This window comes from Lygodium microphyllum, chromosome 20 (genome assembly GCF_053477565.2).
Source record: "Lygodium microphyllum isolate KBCC chromosome 20, Lygodium_microphyllum_v1.1.10, whole genome shotgun sequence".
NCBI classification, from domain to species: Eukaryota; Viridiplantae; Streptophyta; class Polypodiopsida; order Schizaeales; family Lygodiaceae; genus Lygodium; species Lygodium microphyllum.
The window spans coordinates 123914777-123934236 of record NC_141154.1 but is presented as its reverse complement, the minus strand read 5'-3'; the positions used below and the strand labels follow the sequence as shown (position 1 = coordinate 123934236).

The 19460-nt window shown below is 43.6% G+C and overlaps 1 protein-coding gene across 1 annotated transcript in view; it reads left to right on the top strand.

The window, feature by feature from the left end:
• Positions 1–19460, top strand: part of LOC148019345 (transcription elongation factor SPT6-like) — a 93263-nt gene that overhangs the window by 53611 nt on the left and 20192 nt on the right. The window contains exons 11-14 of the mRNA XM_087660978.1: positions 10274–11062; positions 11141–11267; positions 11350–12494; positions 12577–12786. Of these exons, the coding sequence (XP_087517104.1) occupies positions 10274–11062; positions 11141–11267; positions 11350–12494; positions 12577–12786 (2271 nt within the window). The remainder of the gene's footprint in view (positions 1–10273; positions 11063–11140; positions 11268–11349; positions 12495–12576; positions 12787–19460) is intronic.

Below are 19460 nucleotides of genomic sequence, written 5' to 3'. Positions count from 1 at the left end.
GGATACAACCCAGCCACCTAAAGTTTTGGATAAAGGTAAACAACATTCCCATGGAAATGATTGGGTAGATATACGTCCAAAAAAAGGTAAAAGGTTTGATGCTGGCCTAGCGGATACTGGGTCTCCTGCTTCACAAGATTCCATACGCAGGTATATGCGCAGGAAAGAAATGTTGTCTTTAGAGCCCACTGTTCCTACTAGAGTTTGTTCTGCTCCCTGTAATCAGTCTACTAGGAAAGTTTATAAGGACGGTCCAAAGGGCCCACCTGCTAAGTTGGTGTTTGATACTAGAGGTAATGTGATTACCCCATGGGATCGTTGTTATCCCCATTCCACCCCCAAGACAGTGGATATTCCGTCTACCTCTAAAGCTGGCCATTAGAATTCTTTTGCCTTGTTGGCTGATTTTTTGGATGAGGGTGTCCTTGACATTCTCGCAGAAAAGGTTAAATTGAGGCAAGCTGTGCCTCGTTCCTGATTTTCTTTTTGAATACACATGAAGATAGCCACGTGGAATGTGCGAGGCATTTGTTCTCGCCATAAGCAACATGCCATGTGGACTGTATTGCATGAGAATCAGTGGGAGGTCTTGTGCGCTGTTGAGCACAAGAGTCATGGTGAAGCAGGAAAAGTTGTGGATTGCCATGGGTTTCACTTGTTTTATGCAGGGACACATGCCATGCATTATTCTGGGGTGCTTATGATTGTATATGAGAAATATCAGCCGGTTCTCATTAAAAATGATGTACATGGCCGTTTTGTGGTAATTGAAGTTTTATTTGAAGGAGAGATCTTATGGTTGCTGGGCCTCTATGCTCCGAATGACCCTTTATCCCGCCGGGATCTTTGGAATGCTTTGCAGACCTCCTTGTCACTTGGCAGACGGGGTTTTTTGATGGGGGATTTTAATATGTGTGTTGATTCTTCACAGTCCACATCAGAGCATTCGGTGATGGACTCTCCGGAAAGTGGTGTGTGGAATGCGTTTGCCCTTGCGGTACTTCAGCAAGATCTCTGGTCTTGGCTAGACCCTTCTTCTACAGGGTTTACTTTCATTCGGCACAGTATGTAACTACATGGTCGCGGTTGGACCGCTTGCACATCATGCAGGATGATGATTTTCTTCCTGAGATGTTGGAAATGAAAGTGTTGCAACAATATGCCTTCTCGGACCATTTTCCTCTACAGCTTGAGATACTTGCACAACCCATTGCACCTTTTAAGCAATTGCTGAACAGACTCCCTTTGCGTTTCAACTCGTCTTATTTGAAGCATGCAATCTTTCAGGGCTATATGCAGCAATTGATTGATAGATTTCTATTGGACTTCGACTCTGAGGGCAATGCTTCGTTTGACTACCCCAGAGCCAATAGCCAAGTTGAAGTCACCAATCACATCCTTTGCTCGATCTTGATAAGAATGATTGCTGCACATCGTTGCGACTGGGATGATTGACTTACAGAGGCCCTCTAGGTATACAAAACCTCCCATAAGGCAGCTACAGGATAGACCCCTTTCGAGCTAGTGTATGGTACAAAAGCCATCTTTCCTGTTGAACTGGAATTGCCCTCTTTGCGAGTGGCAGTTAAAGAACGCTTGGGAGATGATGAGTCATTGCAACTCCATCTCCTGCAGTTGCTCGGCAGTATGGAATCCATCATGCCTCTCTTTGGCAGCGGCGTCGACAAGCAGCGGAGGACTTACTGGCTTTGGTTTGTTCTCTGCTGGTGGACACTCCAGTGACGTATTTCTGCTGTCCCACTGGCGATGCGTTTGGCTGATCTTATTAAAGAGTTTCAGTTGAAATCTTATCAGCAGGCCAAATTGCAAAATTTGACTGAGAATTTGCAAGATAATGCTTGTCAGACTCATAAGTTCTTTCGCGCTCTACATGCATCTCCTGCTCGAGAAAATATGTCTAGACTCCAGGATTCACAAGGCTGAATGGTGATCCTCAGACTATTGTCAATCTGTGCAGAAATTATTTTCTAGATCTTCTTGGTTCTTCTCCTTCACTTTCTGACCACGTTACGCATGCACGCTCAGTCTTCTATGATCTGGTCCGTCATCAGGTTCCACTTGATATGCAAACTACTTTGGAGATAGATATTTGTGAGGAGGAGGTTATGGATGTTTTGTTACACCTGCCCAAGGATAAAAGTCCCGGTTGGGATGGTCTCACCAATGAATTCTTTGAGAGTTTTGCTACCCAACTGGTGAAACCATCGACGACTATGTTTCAGCAGGTTTGGGAAATGGGGTTCATGCCTTCCTCATGGAAAGAAGGTCTTATCAAACTGCTTCCAAAAGTTTCTTCGCCGTCAATGTTGCAACATTGGAGACCAATTTCTTTGATGGGTTCGATGTATAAAATCTTTTCCAAAGTGATGGCGAATCGGCTGCACAAGCATCTTCCGGCCATTGTGCATCCTCTTCAATATGGTTTCATTAAGGGCAGAAACATTCTGCATAATATCTTAAATGTGCAAATGGCTATTGACTATGCAAGGCATTCTAACCAGGAAGTGGTATTGATCCAATTGGATCTGGAAAAGGCGTTTGATTATTTAGATTGGTCTTTCATTGCAGAACTTATGTCTACTATGGGCTTTGGTACTCGGATGTCTCGCTTGATCTACACCATCAATGCTGCGGCTTCATCGCGAGTTATGTTAAATGGTGGTGTTACAGAGCCATTTGTCCTTGCACGCTCTGTGAGACAGGGTTGTCCTTTGAGTCCTCTCTTCTTTGCCCTTGCGACTCATTCGGTTCTTGGATGTTATCTTCTATGGCAGCTTCTACTCAGCTGGCTGGATTATCTCTTCCGTTTGGGCAGCACTTCATTAGTCAATCTTTGACTGATGACAGCTTCATGATTTTGCATGCGGACAAGGACAATCTTCGCAAAGCATTAGATGTTTGGACGCTCTTTGGTCATGCTTCTGGTCTTCGTATCAATGCTTTGAAATCAGCCATTCTTAGTTGCACGGAGTCCGATTTACAGTCATTGGGCTGGCAGGGACAGGTTGTTCCCCGTGGTTCCATTGTCAGGCATCTTGGGTACCCTTCGGGTGTTGATGCTCGGCCAAAGCAACTACTAGAGTGGATTTCACAGAAACTGGCAGCTAAGTTTCTGTATTGGAAGTCGCAAGCTTGGCCCTTCCATGTTCGCCTCAAAGTGGCTCAGACAATTATGTTGCCAATGATCACATATTTCTTGCCATTGCTGCCGTGGACTACTACTACTTTGAATGCTCTTACGCAGCCCATCCGTTTCTTGTTATGGAAGAAGGATTCCTTGCATGTAGGCATTTCTTGGATTTCTTGGTTGCATACATGTATCCCCAAGCGCATGGGTGGTGGGGCTATTTTGGATGTCGAAACTCATATGCTAGCTCTTCGTTGGTCTCTTTTTCGTGCCGTGTGCGTGGAACATCACCCGTGGGCTGTTATAGCCCGTTATTTTCTTGAGTATCACGGGCTTCTGCATGGTAATACGCAAATTCGGAGCTCCTGATGGCATGTTCTTAATGCAGATTCACGGTTTTCTGGTCCTTCCTCATCCCTGCTTGTTCATTTGGTCTGCTCTTGGAAATTGGTTCTTCGGAAGGCACGTTGGCATCCAGCGGAGGACCGCTTGCATACTAAGTCTTTTCAACTGGAATTGCTGGCAGCATCGCGATTACTTTCGTTTGAAGGCAAACATGAGCTCAGACCAAAATTTAACCGCATGGCACGTTTGGGCTTGACTTCAGTTGTTGCAGATGCCACCCTTGCCAATTGTAATGTCTTGATATCGTTTCACCAGCCAGGAGGCTTTTTAGAATCCCTCGTGGATACCGTGATTTATGGGAACAGCTTGGGTTAGTGCTACAGAGCAGGCAACCATTTCCTGCCCTTGCTTTGGATCGTCCTTGGCAGGACTGGGACCTTGCAGGTTGGTTGAATTTGGAAAAGGCCTCAGCTAACTAGGTGTATCATCTTCTGATTAAAGATCATCAATGGCTGGTTACTAAAGCTAATACCGTGTGGGGATTGCAGAAATCTCAGTCATGGTGGAAGACAACTGTGATGGAGGGCTGGTTGAACAAGATACCTTTCAAATGCAAGGTCTTTCTTTGGAGGTGATGATTGGTGGTCTTCCGCTTGCTTCAGCCCTTTCCAAACGTCGAATCTCTAACGGCAATTGTTTCTTTTGCACCACTACTATGGAATCGGCCCGTCATCGATTTCTTTCGTGCCCTCTCGCTAAGAATATCTGGTCGCTCTTGTCAACGGTTTGGCGAGTAGTGGTTGGCTTCTCGCTAAGCTCTTTTGATTGGGCTTTTGTACGGCCAAAATACCCCACATCGGCACAGTCGCATATGAAGATCTTGTTTCACTTTCTTAGATACTAGGGATGCTAGCACAATTGGACCACTCGGAATGCCTTTCTTTTTGATTCGGCCTCTAATGTCCAGGCACATATTGTGAGGCTTAAAGGTCTCGCACTGGCAGATAGATCTCATTCGGCACTCTGACTTGCTCCCTCGGGAGGACTTACTTCCTTGGCATATGGCAATTTCCTCTGCGTCTTTGCCATGACTTTTGTAACTCTTTTGTGGTTTCATACTAAGATTTTACACAAGATGGCTTAGAGCCATCGTGTATCTTGTAATCATGTGAACTTGTACCTTTTTCGTAATTAATACAATTACCTTTTACGAGAGAGAGAGAGAGAGAGAGAGAGAGAGAGAGAGAGAGAGAGAGAGAGAGAGAGAGATGGTAGCATGGTTATTCATGCTTCTTGGTGTCATGTGCTTAATTCCACGAGACCTATTAAGTTCTCCTAGTCTTTTCTCCTTTCTCATTTGATCGCATCTTGGCAAGCGATGTTAGGTTTTGCAGTTTGGTGCCCTCTTGATTTTCGTAAGGAGGAGAATTCGCTGCAATGTGAAGTACTGGCTACCTCTAGGTTGTTGGATTGGCTTGATAAAGATTTACAGAGGGACAAGTGTAATTGGATGGCTCGTTTGGGGTTGGAGACATCCTTGATGGTGTCATTCTTGGGTAGGCCCGTCTTTATTCTTTTCGATGTACTCGTTAGTACTTTCGGGTGCCTAGAGGATATCACAATATTTGGTCATCCATATAGGATAGACTTTTGAGGTTCTCTCCTTTGCCTACGTTACAGCCATTGTCTCCTTGGCGTGATTGGATGTTTGTGATTCTTGATGATTTCGAGAAAAGGTCAGCTAACCAAATATATCATTGGATGGAGGAGGCCAAGACATGGGTCATGGGTAAGGCTAATAAATTATGGCCTATTCGGGATGGCAAAAAGAAGTGGCAGGAAAGATTCATCCAGCTCTGGAAATTTAAGGTTCCGTATCAGGGCAAAGCGTTTATGTGGAGGTTGCTTATTGGGGGGGGCTTTCCAATTGGGGATGTGTTGCGTGCTCACAAGATCTTTGCTGGTCGTTGTGTATTCTGCACTACATGTGATGAGAGAGTGCTTTATCTCTTTGTCTCTTGCCTTGTTGCGAGACAGATTTGGAGTTTTGTTTCCCATGTGTGGTCCTTGGCGACTCAGCACCGGATATCAGCTCGTTCGTGGATTATGGGAAAGATGACCTCTACGTCCTCTTTGCATTCAGATTATTCCTGCCTTTTTCATTTCCTTAGATGGATAGCCTTGTGGCATATTTGGCATACTCGGAATGCCTTTATTTTTGATTCAGTATCGGGCATCCATGGTCATGTGGCCCGTGTTCGTGGTTTAGTGTTGTGGCATATCTCCTCTATGATGTCAGTTGATCAAGTTCTTCTTGACATTGCTGCTCCTTGGTTGGATATTGTTCGCTCCACACTAGCTGTTCTTTTTGTGTGGCATTTCTGTGTTAGAGTCTTGGTAGACTTTCATTTATGCCTGTTATTTTCTATGCTGACCTAATGGTTTGATGTAAATATTTACTACTTAATTCAATTATCTTCATGAGAGAGAGAGAGAGAGAGAGAGAGAGAGAGAGAGAGAGAGAGAGAGAGAGAATATTAATGTCTCTAAAAGGCCAATGTGGCCTGTGAGACCAAATCAATACATATAATGATTGTGTATTTCTCATCTGGAACGAGAAAATATGAAAAGATGCCTATAAGGCTGAAAAGTTAAATAGTGTCCTATGAAAAGAAAATATGCCGATTATCTAAAGTAAAAGTAGAAAAAGGAAACTCTCCATCAATGAGATGTTTGCCCTCTAGGGAGATGTATCGCTGCATGGCTGAGGCGTCTCAGCATTTGGCTCGTGGTCCTTAATGATGGCTCTAATTTGTTTGTGGGGTGGATGTCTAGGCCTTTGTCTGAGTGGATGTGGGCGCCTAAACCGGCTGAGTGCCATTGCTCTATCCAAAGGAACACCTACAGAAGATGAGGTCCAATAATGATGTACTTCTGTAGGCTGTGTGATAGTAGTAGTGGTATGTGCCATACTTGGTCATGTAGCATTGAAAAAGTTAGTGACCTCTCTTTGTCTATGTGAGCCAAGTTGTGGGGGTCTCCTACTGTGTAGAATAGCTGCTCTATGCCTTTGTAGCTCCAAGAGGAAGAAACTCAAGCATCTTTGATCCTCAAACTACATGATTTGTCTCAAGGGTCTAAAACCCTCTTGAAACAGATAGTGGTATTTGCCTCGTATATCATAATATATAGTGCATCGCCAAATGTAGTGTTTCTTTGTCTTTGGCTCTCTGTTGCATAGTGGGCATATGTGTTCCTCTATCTGTATGCCCTCCCATTTGCCTATCTCAATCCTCAGGTGGTGGGATGAGGTGTGGATTTGACCAATAATTATGCGCAATCCATGAGGCAGCTATGTATCCATGTAATTGGATCAGGTGATGAAACCATCCTTAGATACTTGAAGGAAGTGGGTGTGGTAGTGTGCCATCCTTGTGCCATGGGGGAAGGGGGGTTGGATCCAAGTCTTCTCTGTATCTAATCTCAATATGTTTGCTTTGATCACATGGTTCTGCTTTGATTGGCTTTGGTCAATTGTAGGGCCGTCTAGGCTATAGTCAAAGGGGGGTTGTTTGTCAATGTGCAGCCCATGTAAACTCATCCATGTACTCATCTGAGCATACCAACAATGTCTGTCGCCATTTGTTACTAGCTGTTTAGAAGAGGCTAGGGCTAGCTGTGGGTATCTATCTTGGGGGAGCTCCCATAGTCTATGTATGAAAGTCCCCGCCTAGACTAAGGACAAAGCCACCATGGGTGATGCTTCCAACTCAGCTTTGATAATCTCATGTGGGTTTGATCTCTTCGCTCGTATCATATACGAGATCATCATGACCAATGGTTTTTCCACATGCTCCCACTTGTCATAGTATTCCTTCTTTGGTCCATGTTGGTCTCCCAAAGGCTGTCTCCTCATGTGGAAGAGACTCGGAGCCCAAATAGCTACCCCATACATGAGTGTGGGTGTAACCAGGGTGTCAAAAAGCCATAGTTTGGTGCGCGGTTCAAGAAACTGTATGTGAGCACATTGGCTCTTTGATGCACCCAAGGCTGCATATGCTTTTGCTAAACGAGCCTTTGGTGTCTCTCTCCAAGAGAACCATGGTCCCTTCTATATGACCCCCAAATAAACATACTGCTTGACCATCTCCACTGGCTCTCCATCAAAATAAATTGGTGCTTAGCTTTCTTTACCCAAGCAGTTGAAGTGTTAGATACCATAACTTTAGTTTTCCCAATGTTCACCTTAGGGTCTCTATCCTTGCAAAAAGCTAATAATTCATCCAAGTGTCTATTTAGTCCCTTAGTTGAGTCTGATATAAGTACAATATCGTTTGCATTAAGCAGTAATGGTGTTAGCACTCCAGCTAGGCTGGCTCTGGTCCCACCAGTTCTGTTCACATATTTTGAAATCTCATCTATGTACAGCCCAAATAGTGTCGGTGAAAGTGGGCAGCCTTGTTTCACCTCAACGGTGCTATTGACTGTATTTGAGATGCCCTCAAGTGTTTGTACTCTGCTTGTCACTGTCTCATATAAGGCATAGATACTCCATTGTAGCCCTATGGGCACATCAATGTCTTGCATTTTTCTCATGAGTCTAGCACGTGGCACCGTGTCAACAAAGGCCTTGCGAAAGTCCACAAAGTAGTAGTAGATCTTTTTCTTAAATGTCTTGGCTTCTTCGATGATTACCCTCAATGTAAAGATATGGTCTAGAGTTGTACATCCCCTCTTGAAGCTAGCCCGACCTTTTGATATCAGGCCATGCATCTCGGCCCATTCACTCAATGCTTGTTCCACAATAGAGCCATATATTTTTGCCAACATGTGTCAATCATGATGGTTTGATAGTTACTAAGTAGCATGGGGTCTCCACTCTTAAAGAGCAGCACAATAATATGGTCTGACCAACTAGTTGGAAATGCCTCACAGACTGCCCTATTAAAGATGAGAGTCAGCTCCGGTGCCAAGATATCACAGGCATGTGTGAAGTGTTTTGCCACTAAACTATCATGATCGTGGGCTTTCCCATTTTTCAGTTTCCATATAGCATTGCTCACTTTTTTTTTTGGTGAAAAATCTGCAATTTTCTGGTCTTGGAGTTGAGGGGAGTGGCATAGGCTCTTGGCCATGAACATCAAAATGTGTGCAAGCATATTCATACCAATCATCCGGTCTAGTGATTTGTATAGATGGTTGGCTCTCATGTATCCTTTTCCATGCTCTCTTGCTGTCTCCCAAGAACATGGAATACATTTTTGTTTCTAGTCTACTCACGTATTCCCGCTTCTTTTTGCGTACCAATCGTCTAAAGAGTGTTTGAGCATGCTTGTGTGTACATATGCCAAGTGCTATCTCTCACTGAAAATGTGCTCATGTCTCTCTACTCTCATCCTCATACTAGCCATTCTGTGGGGCATTACCTCGTGGAGGCTTATCTGATGGAGTAGTGTGTGGGAAAGTGTAGGCTGCTGAGGTATGTATTATCTAGGCCAGCTGTCCTGTAAACTCATCTAGAGAGGCGCGTGTGTCTAGCTCCCTCAATACATCTTGCACAATAGTGCTGTATATGTGTGAGGTCACTTCCACAAATCATAGTGTGCTTCTCATGTATATGCCCATATTGCATTGTGAAAGCTAGAATAGCATGGTCTGTTGCTAATCCAATCAATATGTCGGAGATTTCAAAGGTTTTTATGTCAGGTAGCAAGTTGGGTGATCCAATCAAGTAATCCACTATGCTTGACCCTTTCTTGTCATTCCAGCATGTCAAACCATTAGATCGTGGCCACTATGGCAGCCCATGAAGGATGACCAAACCATGTGCACTTCCCAGTGCCAGTAGGTGTGTTCCATATTCTGTTCTCTCTCTATCGTGGGCTCATCTGACTAATCCCACTTCATCTAGTGCAATATCTCTGAACATCTCATTGCTAGAGTCAAAGAAAGCGGATTGGTTGCTTCTTGTGTGTGCATTAAAGTCTCCTACTAGTGAAACATCCCCAATGCTCATAAATCTCATTATGTCCTTGTACAGTGGTGTATATGGGAATGCCTCTTTAGGGGAAGACTTAAGAGTATGCAGGGGGAAAGTTGCATATGGCAATGTTTATGTCTTGAGTTCTATTTGTAGGTAACCTGATCCACATGTATCTTGCCTCGGCATCTGTATATCACAGACTCAGCATGTCTAAGCTCAATACGGCATTTATAGACCAGGTTGTTGATGCTTTGGGGCTTGATTCAGAGGGCAAGGATGAGATGGTACTGTGCATGGAGGAGATGGCTGAGGAAGTGGCTCCAAGCTCTGATGTACAACTTGTAGTAAGTGTTTAATGAGGATGCTTCTTTGATGACTGTTGATAGCTCAGCACCTTTAGAATCCCCACTGCTTTCGTATGCGCAGGCTGGCAATTTGTCAATGTTTTCTGCTTACATATTGTAAATTCCAAGGTTCCTCTTATCAATTATAATATGCTGTCTTTTACGAGGATTTGTAAACATCTGGTATACATGACCGTGCCAGTATATATTTCTGCAGGTTTCTTCTGAAATAGGTCGAGCCTTTTGACAGAGTATGTCCAAAAGAATTCTGCTAACACAGTATATGATCTTTATGTGTGAAAGAATTTAGTGGTAGTTTGGTTTGATATTTCTCTTTCTGTTTTCATCTCATAAGTTTCCACATTTTTGTCTTCAGTTAAAATTAGCTAGCTCCTGTAAAGATTTCTAATTATCTGTTATACATGACCGTACTGGTCTACTATATTATTGCAGGCTTCTACCGAAATAAGTTGTGAGCCTCTTGTCAGAGAGTATGTCCGAAACATCTTCCTGACACATTCTGTTGTGAACACTAAACCATCGGGTAAAGGAAATGTCATCATTGATGAGTTTCATGAATATGCAAGTGTCAAGTCACTGCAAGCAAAACCAGTAACGCAATTTGAAAATGGGGAGTGGCTGTTGATACAAAAGGCAAAAGAAGAAGACCTTATAGATGTTGTGGTCGTATTGCCAGAGGACATCATATCTGATATCCTTATTCAAGAGCTCCAGGAATACTATTTAAGTACTGAATCCACTAGGGTTGCTGAACTTTGGAACCAGCAGCGTAAGCAGATTTTACAAGTTGCTGTAAAAGACATGCTCCTACCTTACTTAGATAGAGAAATGCAGATAATACTTTCTTTGAGGGCAAAATCATGGGTTCAAGATCAATGTGGTAAGGATTTGTGGAAGAGGGTCTCCATTGCTCCATATCCCCTGCCATCTACCGATTCAATAGGAAAAAGTTCCTGTGAAGTAGCTCCAAGAGTCTTGGCATGTTGTTGGGGTTCCCGAAATCCTCCAACCACATTTGTTATGCTAGATGCTTTCGGGGAGGTAATGGACACTCTTCAGACTGGCTATTTGAATTCTCCATCTGGGAACTACGAGCACCTCCAAAGAAAGAATAATGACCAACAGAAACTGGAAAAGTTTATGGCAGATTATCAGCCTCATGTAGTGGTTCTTGGGGCATCGAATCCAGCATGCCGTCATCTTAAGGACATATTATCTGAGGTTTGTGAAACATGCATATTTATCTGATTGTGCAGGCACAGACCCATATACTAAGGTTGATTACCTTTGTTATGATAGGTTGTTGTCAGGGTTGCAGAAGAAAATCCTGGTTTGGGTCCTTTGACTGTTGTGTATGGTGACGAATCTGTGCCTTTACTTTATGAGAAATCAGGGGTTTCTCTTGTACAATTACAGAAGCAGCCAAGTAATATCTCCATGCTCGTTCTGCTTCTGAATGATCGGCTGCTTTTAAGCTGTTAGATTCTGAAGGCTGTGTATATTTGCAGGCATCATTCGACGTGCTGTTGCTTTAGGCCGATATATTCAGAACCCCCTTGCTATGGTAGCTTCTCTATGCAGCCCTAGCCGAGATATTGTTGCACTAATTCTACATCCCATGCAGCGATTTCTTACTGCAGATGAGGTCTATGAGGCAGTGGAGGAGGTCATGATAACTGTGTCGAATCAGGTTGGGGTGGATATAAATCTTGCTGGTGCACATGAGTGGATGTTGTCTCCACTACAGTTTATTTCTGGCCTTGGTCCCCTTAAGTCTTCTTATCTAAAGGTTTACCTCCAATCAGGAAGAGGTATATCTAGCAGACAGGACCTGTCCAAGCCACCACTTTCAATGAAGGAAAATATTTACAAAAACTGTTGTGGATTCTTACGTATCTGTAAAGTTGGGAATGCTTTCGGTACACTGACAAAAATAAATCCTCTAGATGGTACAAGAATCCATCCTGAGTCTTATACAGTTGCAGAAAGTATTGCCCTTGGTATTCTGCAGAAAGGCCAAGTTTCAACAAACCAAGCAGACCAAGATGATGTTGATCTCATGATAAGGGCCCTTGATAATATTAAGGAGCATCCTGAGTTTGTCAGGAGTGTTGATATCACGGACTTTTCTACATCAATTGAAGAATCAAGAGACATTTCAAACATACAGATGCTAAAGCTTATACAAGAAGAATTAATCAATCCATTTCAAGATTATCGAACTCCATATACACCCCCAACACAGGATGAAGAGTTTGCGTGGATGACCGGAGAGAATGATGATAGCCTATCAAATGGGAGGCTTGTGAATGCAACTGCACAGAAGATTTATTCAAATCGAGTTATGTGCGTCCTAGAGTCAGGACTTTGGGGTGTAATACAGAAGGAGAATTTCACACCTGAATTGAATTGCGACCTGTCCAAAGTAATCACTGAAGGAACAAATTTGATGTGTCAAATTTCTGGTGTACAAAAAGATAGATTTTTGGTCAATTTGATGTGCAATCAACACATCACACAATCTGAAAATGATTATCAGCTTTTAACCAGAAATCTGACTCAGGAAAAGAAGGATTCAGCAGCACTTCATTTCAGACAGCGCCCTATATCACACAAACTATTTCAGAACATAGCCATTTCAGATGCTATCAAGGTGTCACTCTTTTAATGATTGTGTACATATGATGACTATATTTGTTGTTAAAGGAGGGTCTTACATGCTTTATATCCTACAGGTATTGTCAAACAAAGAGTGTGGAGAGATCGTTTTCCATCCCAGCAGCAGAGGACCCTCTTGCTTATCGATGGTTTTCAAACTTCACAACAATTTATATGTTCAGAAAGAGATTGTTGAAATAGGCAAGGATAGCACAACCTTATCCAGCTTTCTGAAACTTGGAACGATACTTAAAATTGGTAACAGAAGCTTTCAGAACCTTGATGAGGTACAAAAAGATAACCATTTTTCTTCATTTTAAACAATCTTACTGTACATACAAAAATGGAGTTATAAAACTTCTACTTTTTGTGAACTTTATATACTGCCATACATCACAAAGAAGTACAAGGGATGTCTTCACATCTCTAACGTAGCTGAATGGATTCTAACCTTGATTGTAAGGCTTCCTTCTTTTTGAGTGGAGGATCTCACTACTAAGCTGACTGTGAATTCTTACACTGATGCAATTTTTAGTTGTGCTTCACTGATTGTATGTGTCAGATTGAGCTCACTTTATTCCCCCTGCAGACCTTCATTTCCTGAATGGAGGTATTCACAGCTTGATTTCCCCATTTTTTTGGTTTCTTTTGAGTCTCGTCTTCTGGAAGCGTTTGACACCAGGAAAAATTCTGGTTCTATAAAGCTTTTGGAAAACGCACAACAATGCAAGGTAATCATAAGAGAGAACCTCTTTTTTTCAGAGGAAAGAAGATTCTTAGGGAGAGGGCTACCTTGACAAAGTGCACTAGTTGTACTTGCCAAAGAATGAAGTTTATAGATTGTTGATTGAAGTGGTATACTGACCTAGATTGAACTTGTGGCACACAGGAGGGATGAAGATTTTGGGTCTTTCAAGGATTTCTTTTACAAAGGCTCAATTGGAATTAAAGAGAGTGGGCTTAAAACCTTGGAGATACCCCTTCAAGTTATATCTCTAGACTTTACTTTCTTCTAGGATAGGTCATAAGTTGGGAAGGAGTTGCTCGACCTTGGTTCAAGGGCGACACTTCTCAATGTGCAAAGACTAGAGAGAGCTTTAAGCCAAGAGGGTCATACTCTTTATTTGGCTATTGGCATGTGGGAGCTTGCCAATAGGCACGTGCCTTGGTTACGTTAGAGCTCCAAACACGCGGTCAAGATGTGGTGCAAATGAGGAGACTCATAGACATTGTATTTAGAACTATCTTAGAGCTTACAAGGTTTGGATCAAAAGCTTTCAAACTGTTATTCCTTGGGACTAGGGTCTTGAGTACTAGCAGCATGGGTCACAAATAGATGACCTGCTTTAATTAAAAATAAATCTTAATAACAAAATAATAATAATAACCAAATAATAGAGGACCATGTTGTGAAGTTTGACATGTTAAAAGAGTCTTATCACTGAACGCATGCTTCAATTGTAGCAAAAGAATGGATGAAGTGTCTAAGAATGGGTGTCATTGTAGCTGCTGGAGGAAGAGCAAACAAGGAAGAATAGGGGGGTGGATGCTGTACTTCTGAACAGGCTTTTATGGCAAGACAGAAGGGCAAGGGCTGTTAGTCTAGAAATGCTCCGTAGAGTTCTAGAAGTTCACGAACTTCACGAAACAACAAGAAGCAAGGGGGACATGCAAACCAAGAAGGACAAGTGCCATTATTGTGAAAAAAACTAGGTCATTATATCACAAAATGAAAAAAACACATTGCCAAGGAGAAAAGGAGTCTGGGATGTTTGTTTTAGATGCACCTTCTATTGCTATTGCTACAGAGTCCCCCTTGTCCGTCGTTGACCATGACTATTGTGTTTACACTTGCAGTTATGATTCTTCTTAGGTAGATAGATTATTCAACTCTATAGAGGATGCTAGCACTTGGTTCTTTGACAATGGTGCTTCTAAGCACATTACATCTCATAGGGATTTGTTTACCTTTGTTATTGCAGCTCTTGTTGGCAAATCAATGCAATGTGCCAACAATGCATCTTATCCTATTACAGGTATTGGAGAGATTGTCTTGAAAGCCATCGATGGCTCTACTCTCCGTTTGTAGGACGCTTTATATGTGCCAAGGATAAAAAAGAATTTGTTGTCCGTTTCTTCTTTAGCAAAATGTGGAATGTAAGTCATATTTAATGATGATAAATGCATGGTTAGGAATAAGGAATTCTTCACTTTGGTACTCATTGGCATATTATGTCATGGACTTTATGAGTTAGATGCTCATTCGGTTGATCAATCAGTCTATTTGGCATCTACTATTACTCTTGCTATGCCATAGGCAGAGTTATGGCATACTCGTATGGGGCATGTGAACTATGGTAGTTTGATGCTTATGTAGTGTACTCAAATGTTGGAAGGCTTACCTCTTTTGGAGAGACCTCTTGAGCACATTTGTAAGAGATGAATTTTGGAAAAAATGCATTGGTTTTCTTTTCCTCGTGATGTTTCTTTTAAAGCTACGGCTAGGTTGTAGATTGTGCTATTCAGATGTATGTGGACCCATGCAAACAAAGTCATTGGGTGGATGTTATTATTTTGTCACCTTCGTTGACGATTTTACTCGTTTTTGTTGGGTTTATTCATTGGTGAAAAAGTCAGAAGTGTATGATACATTTTTGGCATTTACTCCACTTGTGGAAAATCAATCTAGCTATCAGATTAAGACTCTCCATTTGGACGGAGGGGGGGGAATACATGTTTTCCTTGCTGAATAATTTTTTGAAGCAAAAAGGCATTGCACATCAATACACTACTGTTGCATATACTCCACAACAGAATGGGGTTGCTAAAAGGAAGAATTGGTCACTTGTGGAGATGGCCAGATGTATGTTGAAAGCCAAAAATTACCATATGGATTTAGGATGGAAGCAATTATGTGTGCTTGTCACGTTTTGAATAGATGCCCTACTAAGGCTTTGAAAATATAACGCTTTTGAGGCTTGGAATAGCTGAAAACCTTCAGTTGGTCACTTTCGTACTTTTGGGTATCTTGGATATGCTCATATTCCCAAAGTATTGAGAGAAAAAAGTTGGACAACAAGCTTGTCAAGTGCATATTTGTGGGGTATAGTAGTGAAAGCAAAGGGTACAAATTCTACGATCTTGTTTCCAAGAAAGTCTTCGTCAGTAGAGATGTGATCTTTGATGAAAAATTAAAATGATCTCTCGCTGGTTATGACACATATCAGGCTGCAAACGATGTGTTTGAAGGGCTGCTGCCTATTTCTTTTGGTGATACAGTTGGAGCTTCATTAAACAAACAAAATATTCAGCTGGCTGCTCCATTAAATTATGCAGAAATTCAACCTATGGCTGATCTGAATATTCAGCAAGATGCTGAACTTAGGTTCATCAAAATTAGGAGGCCAAACAATACCTAGATGGTACTTGTAGACTCTGCAAGACAATCATTTCGATGCTCCTCTCGCTGGTCGTACTCGAAGACAAATACATCTGCATGATCATGCTAATGCTATGGAGTTTGTTATGGCAACAAACACACTTGATGATGAGCTTGATTCTTTTGAGGATGCATAACAAAGTTTGCATTGGATGGCATCAATGCAAGCTGAATTTGATTCTATCGTGAAGAATCAAACATGGGATTTAGTTACATTGACTATTGGAAAGAAAGCCAATGATATTAAATGGGTCTATAAACTGAAGCGAAAAGCGGATTGATTCATCGATAAGTACAAGGCTAGGCTTGTGGCAAAAGGCTATGCGTAGAAGAAAGGCATTGATTATGAGGAGACATTTGCTCCTACATCTTGCATGACTACTATCAGGTGTATGGTTGCATTGGCTGCCCATGGTTGGATTGTGCACCAGCTTGATATAAAAACTACATTTTTACATGGGGAACTTCAGGAAGAAGTGTATGTTCAACAACCCATGGGTTTTGTAGTTGAAGGATCTGAATACTTCGTATGTAAGGTGAAAAAAACTTTTTGTGGTTTGAAGCAAGCTCCATGAGCTTGGTATGCCAAAATTGATACCTTCTTACTCAGCCAAGGGTTCATTAACAGCCCATCGGAGTCTACTCATTATGTATGTAAAGAGGGGGGATCCTTGTTGGTCATTTGGCTTTATATGGGTGACCTTTTGCTCACAAGGACACATGTTGTATGTAAAGAGGGGGGATCCTTGTTGGTCATTTGTCTTTATGTGGATGACCTTTTGCTCACAAGGACACATGTTGATCAGATTTCAGCATTTAAGAAAAATTTGCAGCAAGGTTTTAAAATATCAGATTTGGGGCCTTTGCATTACTATTTTAGCATTCAGCTTATTCATGATACTAGAGGCATTGGATTGTCACAGTCCAGATATATTGGTAAACTCCTTGAGAGATTTGGCTTCTCGAATTGCAGGCTAGTAAGTATACCAATGGAGATAGGACTTGAGCTGTCTTTGCAAATTGCCAGTGACATGTTTGACATTCATATATATGCTCCAGTAGCTGGATGTCTCATTTATTTATGCAACACAAGGTCAAGTATTTAGTTTGCAGTTTCAGCCCTGAGTTGATATATGCACAGTCTACGCATGTCACATTGGCAAGCTGTGAACCGTGTTCTTCATTACTTGCAAGATACTAGGACTCTTGGATTGCTTTATGCCGGGGGGGAGGGGGTTGCTATAGTTACATGCTTTTTTTTTTGGTAAATAAGGTGTGGCTAATTATATTACTTAAGAAAAAAACCGAAATACAAAGAAGTGCTCATGCTCGATAGACCAAGCTGGAGCTGGTGAAAGTCACAGATACATCATATATACAAGCCTCTCAAGGCGGTCTGGGGGGGATAGGGGCAAGAATCCGTGGAGGGGGGTGTATCGCCATCTGGGGCTGCCTGCCTGCATCACGAACAGGTCCTAGCCGTCCCAAGTGCGTATGAAATGACCTCGGAGCTCTTGACGAGCCCTGGACTCGCCCTGCACCTGATCCCATTGGCCTCGAAGGGAGTGGATGATGGAGGTCTAGAGCTCCGCTAGGATCGCTTGTACAAAAGTCTCTCTCCGCCGAAAGCCACTTGACACCGCGCCTTCCAGATATGCCAACCAGTAAGACTCCCTATGATTTCCCATACCTCAGAGCGGTCTGCTATGGGCTCCAGCACCTGGCGGATGGGTAGAGCCTCTAAACCCACCATTGCGCACGACCCTGCCTCGATCATGAATATCGTGCCCTACATCCCGCCTCATATAGAAGGAGACGGCCCTGGCTGACCGCCTGCCAACAGAAAGCACCCCAAGAGATACATCCAAGGTTGGGTGCTATGCGGCGCAAGATGCGGCATACTCCTCTCCACACGAGTTGTACCGCCTCACATGACCAAAGGCAGTGCTTTGGGGTTTCCATCGACTGTTGTGTGCGGCACTTACAAACTTTCTCCTGCATTTGGGCAAGCCAGCTTCCCACCGCTAAGCCTCCATGTGCCACCAGCCATAAAAAATACGATACCCTCCTCGGCCTCCAGCTAACCCATAGGCAGCGCCAGACCGCCCAGTGCCTGCTACGTGACGACGCCCAATCCATGTCCTCCTGCATCAATATGTGTCTGCCAATCCTGGCGGTGTACTCCAAGAACCTCAATGGCTTCTTGGCGATCGCAGTGGCCGACCAAAGCCACTCTCTTGGATCCCACTCCAGCTCCTCAAGTGGCCTTCCTTCCCAGATCCAGAGACGCCACTCCTTGAGCTCCTGCCAAAAGACCAAAGGGTCCAGCCGCCATATCTTCCCTTGAAGGCCAACCACCCGGATCCTCTTCCATGAAAGGACAGTGATCCCCTCATCCTGCTGCCCTCTGTCAAGAGCCAGACGTCCCCCCTCTTGCACTGTGAAAAAGGTCCCAGGTGGAGCGCCACCCACTCTTCCTGCCACCTGTAGGGGGGTGCTTGCTGGTGAAAACCTAGCAGTCCATACCTCCCCGGGCTCTATCGGCTCTCGAATCGGGGGAGCAAGCCACTCCTAAGGTATTGCTGCGTCTATCTCCCTTCTCCTCTGCTCCACTTCTCGTTGGCAACCAGATGCTTGCTTTAGCACCTCCTCGTCTGCCATCCTGTACACCTCCCGCCATGTCCTGATGGTACGAGCCAGGCCAGCCTCCCAACCAGCCCATTGGATGTGGGGGCGCTCGCCAATCTGTGCCCCTTCCCGATCCCTGACCTGGGGGTTCCAAAACACCGGTTGACGGTCTATCTCCTCCTGGCAGCCTGGGGGGCTCTGGATAAGGGCCTTACGGAGGCCTTGCCACACACGGAGCAAGCTGCGTAGGAAGGGTGATCTGGGCTGATGTGAAGATCCATCTCAGGGACGGCCTCCACTCACCGCCAAGCCTCGGTCCACAGTCCTGAAGACCCTCTTGCAATAGGACCTTCCAAGTTTGCCCTCCCGATGTGAGGCCGCGGACAATTAGCTTGCCCAGGAGGGCCATACTCTGAAACTCTGGGTCTATGATCCCAAGCCCTCCCTCTGACCGATGTCGTATAATGGTCGCCCATGCCACCTTGGCCCTGGGATCCCTGGAGAGAGAGCATAGTCTCCTTGTCATCATCTCCTTTATAAGTAGAGCAGTCGATGCCTTAAATCATCATCTTCCCCTTCTCGCCACAATCTCTTGGTCCCCATGAAGAAGAAGAAGACGAAGAAGAGAAAGAAAGAGGGGAAGATGCCATGCCTATGGTTCTTGCGGAGATTGCTTAAGCTTCTACATTCTTTCTGATCGATGGCTCACATGCCTACTTTTTTTCTTTGTTTTCAGTATCAATCTCCCTGCATGATGAGTGGCCATGTAGAATTTACCGTTAGTAGGAGGACCTGGTCAACTACCAGGGCTTGGCCGGCTAGTGAGAGGCGAGCCGTGCTTTAGTAGGTCAGCTTCCTCCAAATAGAATCGAGGACTGGAAGAAACTGCTAGGC